The sequence below is a fragment of the Balaenoptera musculus genome, chromosome 4 (genome assembly GCF_009873245.2).
Source record: "Balaenoptera musculus isolate JJ_BM4_2016_0621 chromosome 4, mBalMus1.pri.v3, whole genome shotgun sequence".
NCBI classification, from domain to species: Eukaryota; Metazoa; Chordata; class Mammalia; order Artiodactyla; family Balaenopteridae; genus Balaenoptera; species Balaenoptera musculus.
This window is the reverse complement of record NC_045788.1, coordinates 26,893,266-26,913,846: the sequence shown is the minus strand read 5'-3', so window position 1 is coordinate 26,913,846 and position 20,581 is coordinate 26,893,266. Positions and strand designations below refer to the sequence as shown.

The 20,581-nt window shown below is 36.2% G+C and overlaps 1 protein-coding gene across 1 annotated transcript in view; it reads left to right on the top strand.

Annotated features, from left to right (window-relative positions):
• Positions 1-20,378, top strand: part of LOC118894548 (phospholipid scramblase 2-like) — a 29,571-nt gene extending 9,193 nt beyond the window's left edge. Inside the window, 5 exon segments of the mRNA XM_036850853.1 lie at positions 11,004-11,224; positions 13,950-13,983; positions 13,986-14,110; positions 17,673-17,834; positions 20,319-20,378. Coding sequence (XP_036706748.1) covers positions 11,004-11,224; positions 13,950-13,983; positions 13,986-14,110; positions 17,673-17,834; positions 20,319-20,378 — 602 coding nt within the window.
• Positions 20,379-20,581: the final 203 nt, after the last annotated feature.

Sequence of the window (20,581 nt, the reverse complement as noted above, 5' to 3'; positions counted from 1 at the left end):
CCAGAAGGGCATGGACAGCTCCATCCACTAGGAATCATGGCAGCAGGCCCCAGAACCCACCCCTGCTGACCTGGAAGGGTGTGGATAGATCCATCCACTAGGAATTCCACCAGTGGGCCTCAGGACCTGCCCACGCTGTCCCACGAGGGCACAGATAGCTCTCACTACTAGGAAATCCATCAGTGGGTCCTGGGACCTGACTCAATGTCCCAGGAGGGTGCAGATAACTCCTACCACTAGGAAATATGCCCAGAGAAGTGGCTGAAACCCCAGGTGAGACCCAGGGGCTGTGTGACTAAGGAAGAAGAGCTGAAATCTCTCCTCACAGCTGCACCAACTAAGGAGTTATAGCTCTGTTGACGGCCTCCTAAATTGTGTGCCTGCGAAACATCTGAAAGTACAACAAGTGTTCTTGCAGCTGAAATGGCCGCTGAGACGGGTCTGGCTTTAGCAGCTGTGGGCTCTGTGGGCACATACATGCAGGGGTTGGGCCAGACCAGAGTTTGAGCTGCCTCCTTAGCTCCCACAGGACCACAACTACTGCAGTCCTGGGACCTGACCTCAGTGGACCTGCACCAGTAGCTGCATGAAGACAATGCATGAGAGTCACCAGGGCCAACTGCAGGCATACACACAGTTAAGGTTAGACCGAGAGCAGTGCCAACAACAGTATACTTTGTGAGCCCGCACAATGGGCGAAAGGGGACGCAACAGAGCATAGTTAAAGATGAACACCTCCGGAAAAGGAATACTCAGTGGATTCTCTCCCAGTGGGAATGCTCCAAACCCACCTACCTCACACCACAGATCAGAATCACAGCTAAGAAACAGATCTGGGGGCCTCTACTCCAACAAGTAGGGAGCAGACCCCACCCCTGACAGAGCAGTGAAAACCACAGAGCAAAGGGGAGGCCCCACTCAATATCTAGGGCAGGCTCTGATCACCACAACACGAATCAAACCCACTAGCAAGAGGATAATGGCACAAGCCTTTGGACCAACCTCACCCACTGGGGGACAGACACCAGAAGCAAGAGGAACTACGATCCTGCAGCCTGCGGAAAAGAGACCACAAACACAGTAAGTTAGACAAAACGAGACAACAAAGAAATATGTTGCAGATGAAGGAGCAAGATAAAAACCTACAAGAACTAAATGAGGAGGAGATAAGCAATCTATCTGAAAAAGAATTCAGAGTAATGATAGTAAAGATGATCCATGATCTCGGAAAAAGAATAAAGGCACAGATCGAGAAGATACAAGAAAAGTTTAACAGAGACTTAGAAGAACTAAAGAACAAAGAAATAGAGATGAATAAAATGATAACTGAAATGAAAAATACACTAGAAGGAAACAACAGCAGAATAACTGAGGCAGAAGAATGGATAAGTGACCTGGAGGACAGAATGGTGGAAATCCGTGCTGTGGAATAAAATAAAGAAAAAAGAATGAAAAGAAATGAGGAGAGTCTCAGAGAGCTCTGGGACAACATTAAACACAACAACATTAGAATTATAAGGGTCCCAGAAGAAGAAGAAAAATAGAAAGGGCCTGAGAAAACATCTGAAGAGATTAGAGTAGAAAACTTCCCTAACATGGGAAAGGAAATAGTCACCCAGGTCTAGGAAGTGGCAGGAGTCCCATACAGGATAAACCCAAGGAGGAACAGGCCGAGACAAATATTAATCAAACTAACAAAAATTAAATACAAAGAAAAAATATTAAAAGCAACAAGGGAAAAGCAACTAATAACATACAAGGGAATCCCCATAAGGTTATCAGCAGATTTTTCACCAGAAACTCTGCAGGCCAGAAGAGGGTGGCAGGATATATTTAAAGTGATGAAAGGGGAAAACCTACAACCAAGAATATTCTACCCAGCAAGGCTCTCATTCAGATTTGATGGAGAAAGCAAAAGCTTTACAGACAAGCAAAAGCTAAGAGAATTCAGCATGACCAAATCAGTTTTACAAAAAATGCTAAAGGAATTTCTGTAGGCAGAAACACAAGAGAAGAGAACAAAAGATAAAAGGAAGAAAAAAACACCTACAAAAACAAATCCAGAACAATTAACAAAATGGCAAAAAGAATATCCATATTTATACTTACCTTAAATGTAAATGGATTAAATGCTCCAACCAAAAGACATACATTGGTTGAATGGATACAAAAACAAGACCCATATATCTGCTGCCTACAAGAAACCCACTTCAGATCTAGAGAGACGTACAAACTGAAAGTGAGGGGATAGAAAAAGATATTCCATGCAAATGTAAATCAAAAGAAAGTCAGAGTAGCAAAGCTCATATCTGACAAAATAGACTTTGAAATAAAGATTGTTACAAGACACAAAGAAAGACACTACATAATGATCAAGGGATCAACCCAAGAAGAAGATATAACAATTGTAAATATAGATTCACGCAACACAGGAGCACCACAATATATAAGGCAAATGCTAACAGCCATAAAAGGACAAACTGACAATAACACGATAATGGGGGGGACTTTAACATCCCACTTACATCAATGGACAGATCATCCAGACAGAAAAGCAATAAGGAAACACAGGCCTTAAATGACACACTGGACCAGATGGACTTATTTGAAATTTATAGAACACTCCACGTGAAAGCAACAGAATACACATTCTTTTCAACTGCACATGGAAAATGCTCCAGGATAGATTACATGCTGGTCCACAATGCAAGCCTTGGTAAATTTAATAAAATTGAAATCATAACAAGTATCTTTTCCGACCACAATGCTATGAGATTAGAAATCAATTACAGGAAAAAACTGAAAAACAAACAAACACGTGGAGGCTAAACAAAATGTTACTAAATAACGAATGGATCACTGAAGAAATCAAAGAGGAAATGAAAAAATACCTAGAGACAAATGAAAACAAAAACGTGATGACTCAAAACCTATGGGATGCAACAAAAGCAGTTCTAAGAGCAAAGTTTATACTGATACAACCTTGCCTCAGGAAACATGAATAATCTCAAATAAACAACCTATCCTTACACCTAAAGCAACTAGAGAAAGAAGAACAAACAAAACCAAAAATTAGTAGAAGGAAAGAAATCATAAAGATCAGAGGAGAAATAAGTGAAATAGAAATGCAAAAAACAATAGCAAAGATCAATAAAACTAAAACTGGTTCTTTGAGAAGATAAACAAAATTGATAAACCTTTACCCAGACTCATCAAGAAAAAAAGGGAGAAGACTCAAATCAATAAAATTATAAATGAAAAAGGAGAAGTTACAACAGACAACACAGAAATACAAAGAATCATGAGACTACCAGCAACTATATGCCAATAAAATGGACAACCTAGAAGAAATGGACAAATTCACAGAAAGGTACAACCTTCCAAGTCTGAACAAGGAAGAAATAGAAAATATGAACAGACCAATCATGAGTAATAAAATTGAAACTGTGATTAAAAATCTTCCAACAGACAGAAGTCCAGGACCATATGGCTTCACAGGCGAATTCTATCAAACATTTACAGAAGAGCTAACACCTATCCTTCTCAAACTCCTCCAGAAAATTGCAGATGAAGGAATACTCCAAAGCTCACTCAACAAGGCCAACATCACCCTGATACCAAAACCAGAAAAAGATACCACAAAAAAAGAAAATTACAGGACAGTATCACTGATGAATATAAATGCAAAAATCCTCAACAAATTACTAGCAAACAGAATCCAACAACACATTAAAAGGATCATACACCATGATCAAGTAGGATTTATCCCAGGGATGAAAGGATACTTCAATATACACAAATCAATCAATGTTATACACCATATTAACAAACTGAAAAATAAAAACCATACGATCATCTCAACAGATGTAGAAAAAGCTTTTGACAAAATTCAACACTCATTTATGATAAAAAAACTCTCCAGAAAGTGGGCACAGAAGGAACCTAGCTCAACATAATAAAGGCAATACACGACAAACCCACAGCAAACATCATTCTCAATGGTGAAAAAATGAAAGCATTTCCTCTAAGATCAGGAACAAGACAAGGATGTCCACTCTCGCAACTTTTATTCAACACAGTTTTGGAAGTCCTAGCCACAGCAATCAGAGGAATAAAAGGAATCCAAATTGGAAAAGAAGAACTAAAACTGTCACTGATTGCAAATGACATGATACTATACATAGAAAATCCTAAAGATTCTACCAGAAAACTACTAGAGCTCATCAATGAATCTGGTCAAGTTGCAGGGTACAAAATTAATACACAAAAGTCTGTTGCATTCCTATATGGTAACAATGAAAGATCAGAAAGAGAAATTAAGAAGCAATCCCATTTACCATCACATCACAAAGAATAAAATACCTGGGAATAAACCTACCTAAGGAAGCAAAAGACCTGTACTCAGAAAACTATAAGATACTGATGAAAGATATCAAGGATGAAACAAACAGATGGAGAGATATACCATATTCTTAGATTAGAAGACTCAATATTGTGAAGATGACTATACTACCCAAAGCAATCTACAGATTCAATGCAATCCCTGTGAAATTACCAATGGCATTTTTCACAGAATTAGAATGAAAAATATTACAATTTGTGTGGAAACACAGAAACCTGGAATAGCCAAAGCAATCCTGAGAAAGAAAAACAGAATTGGAGGAATCAGGCTCCCTGACTTCAGACTATACTACAAAGCTACAGTAATCAAACAGTGTGGTACTGGCACAAAAACAGAAATATACATCAATGGAACAGGATAGAAGGCCCAGAGGTAAACCCACACACCTATGGTCACCTAATCTATGACAAAGGAGGCAAGAACATACAATGGAGAAAAGACAGTCTCTTCAATAAGTGGTGCTGGAGAAACTGCACAGCTACATGTAAAAGAATGAAATTAGAACACTCCCTAACACCATACACAAAAATAAACTCAAAATGGATTAAGTACCTAAATGTAAAGCCAGACACTATAAAACTCTCAGAGAAAAACATAGGCAGATCATTCTTTGACATAAATCACAGCAAGATCTTGTTTGATCCACCTCCTAGAGTAATAAAAATAAAAAAAAAAATAAACAAATGGGACCAAATTAAACTCAAAAGCTTTTGCATAGCAAAGGAAATCATAAAAAAAAACCAAAAAGACAACACTCAGGATGGGAGAAAATATTTGCAAATGAAGCAACCAACAAGGGATTATTCTCCAAAATATATAAACAGCTCCTGAAGCTCAATATCAAAAAGCAAATAACCCAATTAAAAAGTGGGCAGATCTAAATAGACATTTCTCCAAAGAAGACATACAGATGGCCAAAAAGCACAGGAAAACATGCTCAACATCACTAATTATTAGAGAAACGCAAATCAGAACTACAGTGAGGTATCATCTCACACCAGTCAGAATGGCCATCATCAAAACTTCTACAAACAGTAAATGGTGGAGAGGGTGTGGAGAAAAGAGAACCCTCCTACACTGTTGGTGGGAATGTAAATTAGCACAGCCACTATGGGGAACCGTATGAAGTTCCTTAAAAACTAAAAATGGAGCTACCACATGACCCAGCAATCCCACTCCTGGGCATATACCCAGAGAAAACCATAATTCAAAAAGATACATGCACTCCAATGTTCAATGTAGCACTATTTACACTAGGCGGGACATGGAAGCAACCTACATGTCCATCAACAGAGAAATGGATAAAGAAGATGTGGTATGTATATACAATGGAATATTACTCAGCCATAAATAGAACAAAATAATGCCATTTATAGCAACATGGATGACCCTAGAGATTGTCATAGTGAGTGAAGTAAGTCAGAGAAAGAGAAATAGCATATGATATCACTTATATGTGGAATCTAAAAAGATGGTACAAATGAATTTATTTACAAAACAGAAATAGAATCCCAGATGTAGAAAACAAACTTATGGTTACCAACAGGGAAGGGGGGGAGGGATAAATTGTGAGATTGGGATTGACAAGTATACACTACTGTATATAAAATAGATAACTAATAAGAACCTACTGTATAGCACAGCAAACTCTACTCAATACTCTCTAATGACCTCTATAGGAAAAGAACCTAAAAAAAGAGTGGATATATGTATATGTGTAACTGATTCACTTTGCTGTACAGCAGAAACTAACACAACACTGTAAATCAACTATACTCCAATAAAAATTAATTTAAAAATAGTCATCCTTCTCAAACTCTTCCAAACAACAGAAGAGGAGATAACACTTCCAATCTCTTTTTACAAAGACAGCATTACCATAATACCAAAACCAGATAAGGACAGTACAAGAAGAGAAAATTATGGTCCAATATCCCTGAAAAACATCGATGCAAAAATTCTCAACATAAGCAAATGGAATTCAACAATACATTCAAAGAATCATACACATGGTCTAGTAGGATTTATTCCAATGAGGCAAGGATGTTCAGCATCTGCAAATCAAGCCATGTGATACAACACTTAATAAAATGAGGGATTAAAATCATATGATCTTCTGAATAGGTGCCAAAAAAGAAGCATTTGACAAAATTTAACATACATTCATGATAAAAAAACTCTCAAAAGACTGGCTATAGATGGAATGTACCTCAACATAGTAAAGACCACATATAACAAGCCCAGAGTTAACATCATATTCAACACTGAAAATTTGAAAGGTTTTCATCTAAGATCAAGAAGAATAAAAGAATGCCCACTCTATCCACTTTTATTCAGTTGAAGTCCATGAGAGAGCAATTAGACAATAAAAGGAAATAAAAGGCATCCAAATCATGAAGAAGTAAAACTCTATTTGTAGGTGACATGATATTACATGGAAAACCTTAAAGACTGCTCCAATAACTGTTAGAACTAATAAACAAATTCAGTATAGTTGCAGGATACATAATCAATATACAAAATCAGTTGCATTTCTATACACTAACAATGAAGTATCTTAAAAAATAAATTAAGTAAACAATCCCATTTACAATTGCATCAAAAAGAATCAAATATCTAGGAATAAATTTAACCAAGGAGGTGAAAGATCTGTACAATGAAAACTGAAAGATATTGGTGAAAGAAACTGAAGAAGACACAAATAAATGGAAAGATATTCTCACGGATTGGAAGAAATTAATATTGTTCAAAGGTCCTTACTAACCAAAACAATCTACAGATTCAATGAAAACCCTATCAAAATTCCAATGGCAATTTTCACCAAAAGTGAAAAAACAAGCCTAGAATTTGTACAAAACCACAAAAGACATGAATAACCAAAGCAATGTCAAGAAAGAAAAACAAGCTGGAGGCATTATATCATATGTAATATGGTTTCTGATTTCAAACCATATTACAAAGCTATAATAATCAACACAGTGTGGTATTGGCATTAAAGCAGACATATAGATCAACGGAACAGAATAGAGAGCCCAGAAATAAACCTGCACACACGTGGTTATTTAATTTATGATAAAGGAACAGCAATATACAACGGGAAACAACAGTCTCTTCAATACATGGTGTTGGGAAAACGGGATTGCCGCATGCAAAAGAATGAAACTGGACTACTATCTTATACCATACACAAAAATCAACTCAAAATAAATGAAAGTCTTGCAAGTAAGACATAAAACTCCTAGAAGAAAACATAGGAAATAAGCTCCTTGACATTTGTTTAGGCAATGTTTTCTTGGATAAATTACAAAAGCACATAACAAAAACTAAGATAAACAAGAAGGACTACATTAAAGAGATTATTTACAGCACAGGAAACCATGAACAAAATGAAAAGGCAACACATGGAATGGGAAAAAATATTGCAAATCATCTCTGATAAGGGACTAATAACTGAAATATATAAAGATCTCATACAACTTAGTAGAAAGGAAAATTGATTAAAAATGATTTAAAAATGAGGATCTGATAAGATATCTTCCAAAGAAGACATACAAATGGCCAATAATTACATGAAAAAGCACTCAACAGCACTAATCATCAGGGAAATGCAAATCAAAACTTCAGTGAGATATCACCTCACACCTGTTAGAATGATTATTATCAAAAAGAGAGGAGACAACAAGTGTTCATGAGGATGTGGAGAAAAGGGAACCCTTGCATACTGTTGTGATGGGAATGTAAAGTGGAGGGGCTGCTGTGGGGAACAGTATGGAGATTTCTCAAAAAATTAAACAGAACTACCATATGATCAGTTCCCTTTTTTCCATTCTTGGTATTTAACCAAAGGAAACAAAATCACTATCTCCAAGAGACAACTGCACCCCCATGTTCACTGCAGCATATTTACAATAGCCAAGACTTGGTAACAACCTATGTTTCCATTGACAGATAGACGGATAAAGAAAATATGATATAGTTATACACACACATACACACACACAATGGAATGTTATTCAGTCAGAAAAATAAGGAAATTCTACCATTTGCAACAACATGATGGACCTTCAGGGCATTATGCTAAATGACATAAGTTAGAAAAAGAAGGCAAATAATGTCTTATCTCAATATATGTGGAATTAAAAAAAAAAACTGAACTCATAGATACAGAAAACAGATTGGTGGTTGCCAGAGGTTTGGGTGTAGTGGGTTGGTGAAATGAGGGAAGGGGGTGAACAGGTACAAATTCCAGTTTTAAGTAAACTAAGTCCTGGGGATGTGATTTACAGTATGGTGAATATAATTAACAACAATGTATTATATATTTGAAAGTTGCTAATCTTAAATAATCAGTTCACAAGGAAAAGAAATTTTTATCTAGGTGTGGTGATGGATGTTAACTTATTGTGCTAATCATTACACTATAAGTAGATATATCAATCATTATGAGGTACACCAAAAACTAATAAATACAATGTTATATGTCAATAGCATCTCAACAAAAAATTAAAAGTATCATTTTCAATAAACATTATTTATAATGCATAGTATTAGATATTTATAATGTTCTTAGTTTTGTTTAGTTTCTTGAAACAAAGTTTTCTCTCAAAAGGAGCTGTTTGATAATTTGTATTCTGATTTTTTTTTAAATGTATTATTCTAAAGCACACATTATTGAGATTATAAAACCCCAAAATACAGATACTTACATTATACAGCACTCCATTTATAGTTTAGGTTTTAAAACTTTATATGTATTTGTGAAATATACATATGTCTTTATCATTAAATATAAATTAACAAATTTACTTCTTGATAACTTCAGTTTTTTAAAAGGAATGTCTTTAATTTTCTTCTTTTCTTTTTGTTTCTAAATGGAAGTCTACATTATAACCTTAAAAGTAGTATAAAGTGATGATGATTACTCAGTTTATTTTTAGCATCTGAGGCTATGACCAGCAATTATTCCTTTCCCAAGTTAAAAATTTAATACATCATAAAGACATAACCATAGATTCTTTGTTTTCTTTTCATTTTTTAAGTAACTAGAAGGAAACTTAGAGATTATGTAAGCCCATTGATCTCATTTTACAAAAAAACTGAAGATTTTTGAGATTAAGCTACTTAATGAAACACTTAGGTAATAGATCTCATCTCATGAATCAGTTTAATTTTTTTCTCATTAGACTTTGACTGGGAGATGGCAATGTCAAGAATGGTTCTTTTAAAGGCAGAGTCAAGCCCTGTCTAAATCAGAGTAAAGACACTTAAAGAGAGGTCATTGTGATAAAATTCGTGAACATCTCCATCTGACTAAAAGTCTATCCACACCGATATTAGAGAGTGGTTTTCGTCTCCATACATATCTTTTAATCACTTTTAGCCACTTTTGGTGGCTTCTGACATCCTATGACCCATGTTAATGAGGGCTGTGGACAAGTGGGACCATGAACTGCTCCCTCCTGGCTTTAAGCAAGGAGGGGTTTCCAAAGTGTGGTTCCATGTGGGAAGCCCTTTGGTAAGATACCACGTGGGTGTCAGATGTCAGCACATCTCTGTTTCCGCTGTGAAGAGATTAGCCCCTGCTAAGGTACAGAGTTCACTTAGGATGCCAGTGGTCTAGATATCCTCCTACTTACAGCCTTGGTTGCCAAGAGCCTTTCCCCTTGTCTAATACCCATTTCCCACTTCTGAACAACCACTGCTGAGCTAAACAAGGGTGCCCTGGGCCCAGGGTGACGTCCTACCTCACCTTCCATTTTCACTCTCTCCCTCTTCACATGTGTGCATTGAGAGAAAGCCCTCTCACACCTTCTTCACACAGCGCAGAAAGAGAAGCCATGACTGTGGTTTATAAAACTGTATCTCAAGCCAATTTACTTAATATAATACTATATGGTGCATAAACATAGCAATCATCCTATATTCCCCTCCATAGCTGAATACATGACAAGTAGACATTTTCTGCATTCACTTAGCACGACTGTGACCATCGACAGCACGGCACCATCCCTCACAGCAAAGTCTCCCTTTCTGACACGGGTCCACGGAATTAGGAAGATATGAGTTGTTTTCTCTTCCATATCTTACATAGATGCTCTTAATTTCTCAGTACCTTAATGCCATTTCCTCCTTTTTTTCTTTGCCTTTTTTTCTCTGTCTAGATCATCTTTAAACACCTTTCCTTTTCTACCTATTTGATAAATGTAATCTAAAGTAATGTCTAAAAATATGTCTAAGTATTTAGATTCTAGATAGTTTTAACATACTGGTGATTATGGTTTCCTCTTCTATGTTTTTAGCCAAGTAAGTTATGAAACCAATAACAAATATGAAATTAAGAACAGCCTTGGACAGAGGATATACTTTGCAGCAGAGGATACTGTTTTCTCTTCCATGTCTCACATAGATCTTCTTAATTTCTCAGTACCTTAATACCCTCTCCTCCTTCTCTCTCTTTCCCTTTTTTCTAACTCTAGTTCATCTCTGAACACCTTGCCCTATGTAATATGAAGTATCACCTAAAGTAATATCTAAAAATATTTCAATCTAATCTACATTTTTAACATAATGATGATTATGATTTTATCTTCTATGTTTCCAGTCATAATACACATTGAAACAAATAACAAATATGAAATTAAGAACAGACTTGGACAGAAGATTTACTTTGCAGCAGAGGATACTGACTGCTGTACCCGATATTGCTTTGGGGGTTTTAGGCCTTTTACCATGAGGATTCTTGATCTTATAGGCCGAGAAGTCATAACCCTGGAGAGACCACTAAGGTTTAACTGGTGTTGTATCCCCTGCTGCCTTCAGGAGGTCAGTAAGCAATTCCGTGGGTACTTTGTGAAGTAGTTCAGCAAGAATTTTCACCCTTTCAGTGAATCTATAGAATCAAATGAGATTTAAAGGAAAAGTGGTCCGCCAGCTATTGGTTTATGCTTGAGGGTAAATTGTAGGCAGGAAGGCAGGTGGAAAAGAGTGAGCAGTTAGCCCCACGTCCCTGAACAGTGTGCCCCCCGGGGGTGAGATCAGAGATCTCAGAGACCAGACTTCTTGATCTTCAGGGAGAGCTGAGAATGTAAGTCACCTCGGTCAAGTCCCTCACCTGAAATGACCATGAGGGCCCCATAGAGAATCTCCTCGAATGCCACCCCAGAGGCAAGTGGACAGAAGAGTGAGGAAAAGAACACATATGTTCATCTCATTATTTTAGCCAACCTACAAGGAGCAAACCTAGGAGAGGCCCCCTCTGAGAAATCTCAATTCCTGTGTTTTCAGTTCTCCATTTGAAAAAAAAAAGTTAATATATTTGAGTCCCTGTAATAGGGGTATGCAAATTGTGAGCACCATCAGCTCCATAAAGACCAGGTGTCTCTTTCATAGTACTTGACAGCCCTCTGATAGAGAACTTGGATCTCAGGGGAGACGCCAGGGCACAGAGTGTTTATAGGAAGTCGGCCTTTGCCTATATCTCCATTGGCCTGAGACCAGCGCTGCCTGGGTCACTCAGTCATCCATATGGGTAGCTGTGAGAGCAGGGCACACAGAGATACAAGCACATAGAGATTTGATGTCTAATGCTGCGCTTATTTTGAAAGGATAACTGAAGTTGTTCATACCGAGTTATTTTGTTTTCCATGTATATCTATCATAAGAGTATCTGAGGAAAACCAGAATTTGATGGTATATGCTCTACAATTTACAGAGCACATTAACATATGTTATATTATTGATCTTAAACAGCCCTAGGAAGTCCTCAGTTATGATGAGCATACTGGGATGCTCTCAGAGTCGCCCAACTGTATAGCAGAACAAAGCTTCTAGGCCCCATTTTCTTTCTATCTTAGCACTATTGCCACTCATATTTGAAAATTGCCCCAGTGATCAGGGCTCTGTCCATACATCTAAACAACTGAGTTTTAAGGAGTTTAAGTAAAGAGCTCTTAATAATTTAGACATTTTTCTTAAGTATGGAAATTTTAAAATATACGAGACCAGTAGAGCAGTGTTTCAGAGTGGAGACTGTGCATGCAGCCTCCCCAAGTTTGTGTCTCATCTCTTCCACTTTGCAGCTGGGGAATCTGATACAAGTTAATTACCCTCTCTGTTCCTTAGTTACTTCCTCTATAAATTGGAATAGAACCAACCTTCTAAGAATGTAGTGTGAATTAAGTGGTGCATAAAACAATATCTTGCCCTTAAAGAGTGAGCAAAGGACCTGAATAGATGTCTTCCCACAGAATACATACAGATGGCCAACACATATATGAAAAGGTGCTCAATATCACTAATCATCAGAAATGCAAATCAAAACCACAATGACACATCATATCACACCTGTTAGAATGGCTCTTTTTAAAAGACAAGAAATATATGTTGGCAAGGATGTGAAGAAAAGGGAACCTTTGTACACTCTTGTTAGGAATGTAAATTGGTACAGCCATTATAGAAAACAGTATGGAGTTTCCTCAGATAATTGAAAAGAGGACAACTATATGATCTAGTAATACTACTTTTGTGTATATATCCAACAGATATCAAATCAGGCTTTCAAAGATATTTACATTTCATGTTAATTACAGCATTATTCACAAAAGTCAAGATATGGAGACAACCTAAGTGTGTGTTGACAGATGAATGGATAAATAATATATATATAAGATTGATCTAGACAGACAGCATTTATATACATATCTAAAAATACACACACAATCGAATATTATTCAGCCAAAAAAAGGGGAAAAAATCCTGCCATTGTGATAATATGCATGTACCTAGAGGGTGTTAGGCTATGTGAAATAGGTCAGGCAGAGAAATACAAATACAGTATGGTATCACTTAAATGTGAAAATTAAAAAAAAAATCTAACTCCTAGAAACAGAGATTAGAATGGTGGTTGCAAGAGACTAGGGGTGGGGGAAATGGGGAGATTCTGGTCATCAGTACAAATTTTCAGTTATAAAATAAGTTCTAGGGATCTGATGTATATCATGATGACTGTAGTTAATAATATTACAGTTGACCCTTGAACAACATGGGTTTGAACTTCACAGGTCCACTTACACATGGATCTCTTCCAATAAATACATGCTACAGTACTACAGTACTACCCAATCTGTGGTTGGTTGAATCCGCAGATGCAGAACTTTGGATATGGAGGGCCAGCTGTAAAGGCAGATTTTTGACTGTGCTGGGGGAGGGTGGGGGAGGGTCAGGGGAGTCAGTGCCCCTAACCCCTGCATTGTTCAAGGGTCACTGTGTACTGTATACTTGAAATTTGCTAAGAGTAGACTCCAATTATTCACACCGGAAAAAAGTGACTATATGAGGTGATGGATGTGTTAACTTGATTGTGGTAATCATTTCACAATGTACATGTACATCAAATCATCACATGGTACACCTTAAATATATTACAATTTATTTGTTAATTATACCTCAGTAGGCTTGGTAAAAAATAATATACTGATGAGAGCTCTTATTAGATATATGGTGACAATGATGATGATGATATATTGTATTTATTCTTTTGCTTTTTTAGATAGAAATCCATGCTCCTCCTGGAATACCAATAGGTTAGTTACTCAGATCAGGCACCCATTTCTGCCAAAGTTTAGAATTCAAAATGAGAATAGAAAGGATATACTAAGAATTATTGGTCCATGTTGTATGTGCAGCTATTGTGGAGATGTTGATTTTGAGGTAAGAGATGTGATAATATTTATAAGATTGGCTCTTCTAATATAAGGATATTATAATTTTGTAAGATGTTACAAATATATTAATAAATATTTGTATACTGGTCTCAAGAGGAAGGTAATGTGCTTATATATTTAACTTGGGTTAGAGAGGCGGTTTTTGCTCTTATTAAACATAAGTGTTAATTATTCTAAATGTGAAAAAAGAGAAAAAAACTTATAGTCAAATAAATATAAGCGAAACATCTAACATTTAAACGTGGTGTTTTCTGTATGGAGGTACTGTGTATTATCCATTGAAATTAGAATGCTAACATTGTCATCAAAGTGCTACTGCCAAAGCATATGTTCCTTCCTTAGTCTGAAACACAGGCTGCCAGTGCTCTAAGCCCTCTTCAGAAGCTCTGACATCTTTGGGTTCCTATAAAAAGCCCGATTATGCAAAGAGAATTTTAAGAAAGATAATGTAAGATGTACTACCCAATTATGCTTCTTTATAGTCTCTCCTTTGTCCTTGTATTAAATTGATCTCTATACACCATAATATATCAGTGTATTTACTACACAGAAGAATTTCATCACAGCAATTTTCCAAACAGATGAGGCCTAGCCCCACAGTCCAAAGTATTTAGTTGCAAATGTTTACAGGTTGAGACATTTTACAACTTATCTTGATATCATGATTCTCTTGGAAACTCATAAAATCTGCTAAACTGGACTCCCTCATTTCCATAAAAGGGGCAAAATTCTCCTAACACTGAGCAAGGTTGCCCCCTTATGATAAGATGTGGGAACTCTGCCACTGTCCCCTGACTTCCTAAGGTTTGCCACTATCCAGCATCTTTCTTTTACATTATCTGCCTGGCTTCCCTAATCATATAGTTTTTAATTCCTCTCTTAGACTCTGGTTATATGATGATGAATCACTCCCCTCATAGACTTCAGAGTCTAACAAAAGAGATGAGTAATTCTAAGAAAACACAGGTAAAGAGATTTTATAAAGCTCTTTTATAGGGATATATATATAAAATGTGTGTGTGTAATATGTATGTATAATAAATTTATATAAAGGTATATAAATAATAATACTTCTCCATGTAGAGGACGGCATATCAAAGATTCAGAGGAATGGAAAGACAATTATTCATTTATGGAATAATATTAACAAAAGTTTAGGCAGCATATATTCTGTTTGGGGGAAGCTGGTTAAAACACTTTAAAGCACCCATTATATGTAATGAGTAAACTTCTCTCCTGTACTTCTGGAATGATGCTAACTAGGTACCATCTTTCAGAGAATGAGAAATACTCACTTGGATCAATTTCAGATGGAGAGTTTGACACCTTAAAGCAGGATTTAACAGTATGAGGGACCACTATGGAACATGGACTCCATCATGGCTTCAATGGTCATGGGAACTTGGAGTAGAAAAGAAATACACCCTGAACCTGAAGGGGCAGATGTCATTCTAAAGGAGAAAATAATTCAGATTTGTTATAAGTGCACTGAGTGGAACTGATTCATGGATTTGATTTGTGTTAAAGATGAAAGAAAATTTGGAGATGATTCTGATGTCTGATGTTTGAGAAGCCTGGGACAAAGACCACATATTATGACAAAAGACTCTCCTATAATCCCTATCAATCAGAAAGTTACAAGAGTTTTAGAGCTCTATGTCAGGAATGAGGGATAAAAAAACTAAATATGTATTTCTTCTTGTGTCACAAATACTAATTAATTATTTCAGGGTTGAAATAACTTTATTATAAAAATTTTCTCCTTTTAAAAATTTACCTAGAATTTAGCTAAAAATTACCTGGTCCTAATAACTTTTCAATTGGAAGTCATTATTCCTATTTCTGATGCTTTTCATTAAAAAATATTATAATTTTTATTTCTTACATGAATTTTGGTACAGTTTAAAATTTCCTGCTATAGGAATCAAGAAGGGGAAATGTTAATATCTAATAGTAAGATTATGGTGGCAGGTAAGTTATCTACTGTATTTTTTAAGTTTTTAAATATCTCAAAAATTAAAAATAAATTTAAAAAAAGATTTCTTTACTAGCTACATAAGCTTAAATGACAGCTATTAGCAGATAAAAAATGAAGGTGTGCAAGAGATTTGTATTAATCTGTTTTGCCACAATAGTGTTACATAACATGTAACCCCTAAAGCTCAGTGGCTTAAAAAAATAGGCATTTATTCTCATGCTTATGGATCTGCAGGTCAGCGGCATCTGGGGGATATACCTAGGCTCAACCACATGGCTCTGATTTAGGCTGCCAGTTGGTCTCAGGTCTGCTCCAGGTATGTTCATCCTGGAGCTGTAGCAACAGTAGCTGCCCAGATCATGCTTTCTAGTGGCTGATCACTGGAGAGCAAGACCAAGGCAAAACCACTCGGCCATGTTTAAGGTCTCTGCTGGTGTCACATCCACTAACACTCCATTGGCAAACAAGGAACATGGCCAAGCCTAATTTCAATGTACAAGGAAGTATACTAGGCGTACAGAGGGAGGGGATTGAAATGACTATTTGATGAACAGTAATCCATGATATCACAGTGTTCACATTAGAAGTTTATTTCAGGTTTTTAAAGACCTTAACCACCCAAATCCAAATAAAATGAGTCAACTGTTTCTAGTGTGCCCACATTTATGTAGCTAGTCCCAACCTGAGCTAGGGCTCCAAAGGTTGTTGCCAGCATGTGTGGTACCTTGCGCACATCTGAAAAGGACACTTCTCTTCCTGGTTTGACATAACTCTGCCTGTACATACCCTGGCAAGTGTGGACTACGTTCAGCCTCCACATGCCCACTTGGTGAGGAGCGTTTCTCTGGCTATAAGCTGTTCATCTCTTTATCATGGCCCTTGGCCTTCCTCAGGCAGAACTGTAAAACTAGAAAAATTTTATTGGAGCTTTTTTGTTTCATATACTTCCTCTTTTGCTGTCCCCCATCCCCTCCTGTTGTCAAGTCTTACCCCAAGCTTTAACCTGCAGCATCCCATCAAGTTATTTATTGGTTACTTTACTTCACTCAAAACTGCCAGTCCTCTCTTCCAGGCTCTTGGCATTTCACATTTTCCTACTGACAGTGGGTGATAATGGGGTTTCCATCACCTTTAAACACTCAGCCTATGCCAACTCTTTGTGCTGGTATTAAAGCACAATTCAGATGGGAGTTTAAACTACCTTCCTGATGGCTTCTAGAAATTTCATCAAAGAAACATTTCATTCATTTCATGGTTGTATCTTTTCCTGATTAACTTTTATTTGGGATCAATTCAACTCACTTATTATTGTCTGTCTTAAAGTAAAATAAAAAATATTAAATATTTTACCAAAGCTACTTTCTTATAAGTTCTCTATAGCAAAGAAACAGTTTTTTCACATATCTATAAACACATATGGGAATCTATATGCATCTAATGAGTGATATAATTTTCAAAGTTCGTTATGGCACATAATTTAATAGAGTGTTCATTTTATTCCAATTTTGGAGGTAGTTTTATTATTGGTTTTCTAGAATTCTTTAAGATTGCCTCCTTTTTTTCAATTTAGATTAAATCTCTTGATGGAAAAAATGTGGTTGGCAAGATTTCCAAGCAGTTTACTGGAATTGTGAGAGAGATATGTACAAATTACAGTAACTTTGGCATCCAGTTCCCTGCAGATGTTGATGTGAAAATGAAAGCTGTGATGCTTGGCGCATGTTTCCTCATTGTAAGTTTCTTCTTGCTAATCTTGGGCATAGATGGTTTTTCTGGTATCATTCTGAAATGATTTATTAAATTTCACATTTTAAAAGTGACCTTCTTAAATTCATAGGTTTTATTCAAAGGCATGCCATTTAATCCTCGCTCTGAAATTCCATTTTCGCCTGATACTGTGAATTTTCTCCTGATACTGTGGAGAAAATTCCATTTTCTCCTGATACTGTGACTAGTTTTTTTCTGGAAAGTCAACTCAATTTCACACGTCAGTATAAGGACCTTATGTGTTAAGGAGAGGCCCTGGTCTTTGGGGCTTGTATTAAAAAATCAAAATTGGCGCTTTGGGGAATACTTTAACTACGGGCTTAACATGTCATAAAACTCAGTGAAACATGGAAATTTCCTCTTGATTCACTATTAAATTAAATCATCTAATACAAGAGTGTATTAGGTGATTAATTACAAGAGTAATTAATTTACAAGATGATTAATTACAAGAGTAATCTGCAAGAAGAGTATATAGCCAATCAAGCCATTAGATGAACTGCTAATTTAGAGGAAATACATGGGATAGAGCAATGATCCTAAACCTGCCTTCACATTAAATCACCTAGGGAGAGTCCAAAAACCCCAAGTGCCAAATCATACTCCAGTTCAATTAAGTCAGAAGCTCAGCATCAGAGCTTTGTAAAACTCCCCAGATGATTCCATATGCAGCCAAAGTCAAAGACATCTGGGACAGAGCAATGATTTTCAACCCTACCTGCACAGTAGAAACACCTGGGTAGCTTTCACACTCCCTATGTCAAGACTGCACCCAGATCTAGTAAACTAAAATCTCTGGAACTGGGACCAAGTCTTTAAGCTGATTAGGGCTCCCAGGTGATTCCAATTTGCAAACAAGATGTGGAATCATTAGATACCTACCTTAAACTTTCACCTGGGGATGCAATCAGAAAAAACTAAAAGGTGAGAGGATATATAGCAAAGAGGACCTAGTTCCTTCAACAAATAAATGTCAAGGAAGATAAAAAGATAAAAAATAATATGAAAAAAGGAGAGACACATCAACCTTACCCAGTTTGTAGACCATGTTTGGCTATCGATTTGAACAAATCAAAGTAAAAACACATTTACAAGGCATTCAGGGAAATGATGATATTAATGAATTATTAAGGCTTTTTTAAATCTCTGATGATGATATAGTGGTTATATCAAAGAAAACACCATCCATATCTTTTAAAGGCAAATCCTGAAGTACTTCAGTATAAAATGGTATTATATCAGGGTTTGCTTAGAAACAATAAAGGTGAGGGTAGGGAGATCTAAGAGATGGAATAATTGCTGAACCAAGATTGGTCACGTTAATAATTACTGAAGCTGGGTGAGGGGTCTTTAGGACTTTGTTATGCAATTTTGTCTAATTTGGGATATGCTTATTTTATTTTCTAGAATAACTTTTAATATAACCAGAGTAGTTCTATGTAAAAATTGTGTTTTCAATAAGTGTTCATTTTACATGGAAAGCAAAATCTAACCTTCACCTTGAGGGAATAGTTCAACCAAAGGCAGGATAATTGAAAGATACTGTGTGTTTAGGGAAGAGAGGCAATCTGCAGTGTTTGGCTAGATAGTTAATGGGACTGAGGGTGGTGATGGGATTATTATGAAACGATTTTAGCCTTCCTCTAAAGGACTAAGCAACATTTTGTAGAGATTGGCAATTCATTGAAAATTGTTTTGTTAATTGGTTGGTTTTAAACTAGGTATAAATAAAATAGTTATAAATCCAAATTTTAGAAAGATAAATCCTGGTGTCTATGTGAAAAATGAATTTGAGAGGTAAAATTGCAATAGTGTAATTACAAGTGACTTGCGATAAGGATTAAATTATTTCTATTGAAGGGATAAAGGAAAATATATAGACATGAGAGAAGTAAATTCCATAGGACTTGGCTAAGGTCATAGGGGAGGGGGTCTGAATAGACACTGATGGACTGGAATAAACTGGAAAACACAGTAAGCAAATTTGGAAGACAAATCATGAAACTGACACAAACATTGCTAAGGTGCATTCTGACTCTTGAGATGTCTGTCATTCTTAGGGGAAAAAATGTCTAAAAATTGTACATGCAATTCTAGTCACAAGCTATATTGCTAGAGAAGGACTACAAAAAGTTGAGGAAGAAAAACTCAAAGAAGATTCCAAGGGAGACTAGAAAAAGTGAAATATAGAGAAATTACCAAAGAGTAATTAAATTCATGCAGGTATCAACAAATGAATGAGTAATAGGATTTAACTGCTATTAAAATGAAAAGCTGAAGGTAGAACTTATGTAGCTATAGACTTGACCCACATTTATTTTTTACAGTTAATCTTTCTGGTTTAACAGATCTATTACTATGTTTTATCAGATCCCTTAGCATTTCTGCATCAGAGAATTATCTCTGCTTTGCTGCTGAAAATTCATATCTGTATTTTTTTTTAATTTAGGATTTCATGTTTTATGAAAACACTGGATGCACTAAGTTTCTGACAGTAGGATTGTGGTAACAATCTCCTAAATGTCTCAGAAAATTTGGTGTCTATATTGATTGGGACTATAAAACGGAAACCTCAGTGTGTTTTCCTTGAAAGTCATTATACCCTATGTGAAATACTCTGTGATGCCTGTAGTGCAGGTATGTGATTTCCCTTCAAAACTATACAGTTTGTTTTCTGTTCACTGGCTTATAAATGTTTTTACGCATTTTCTT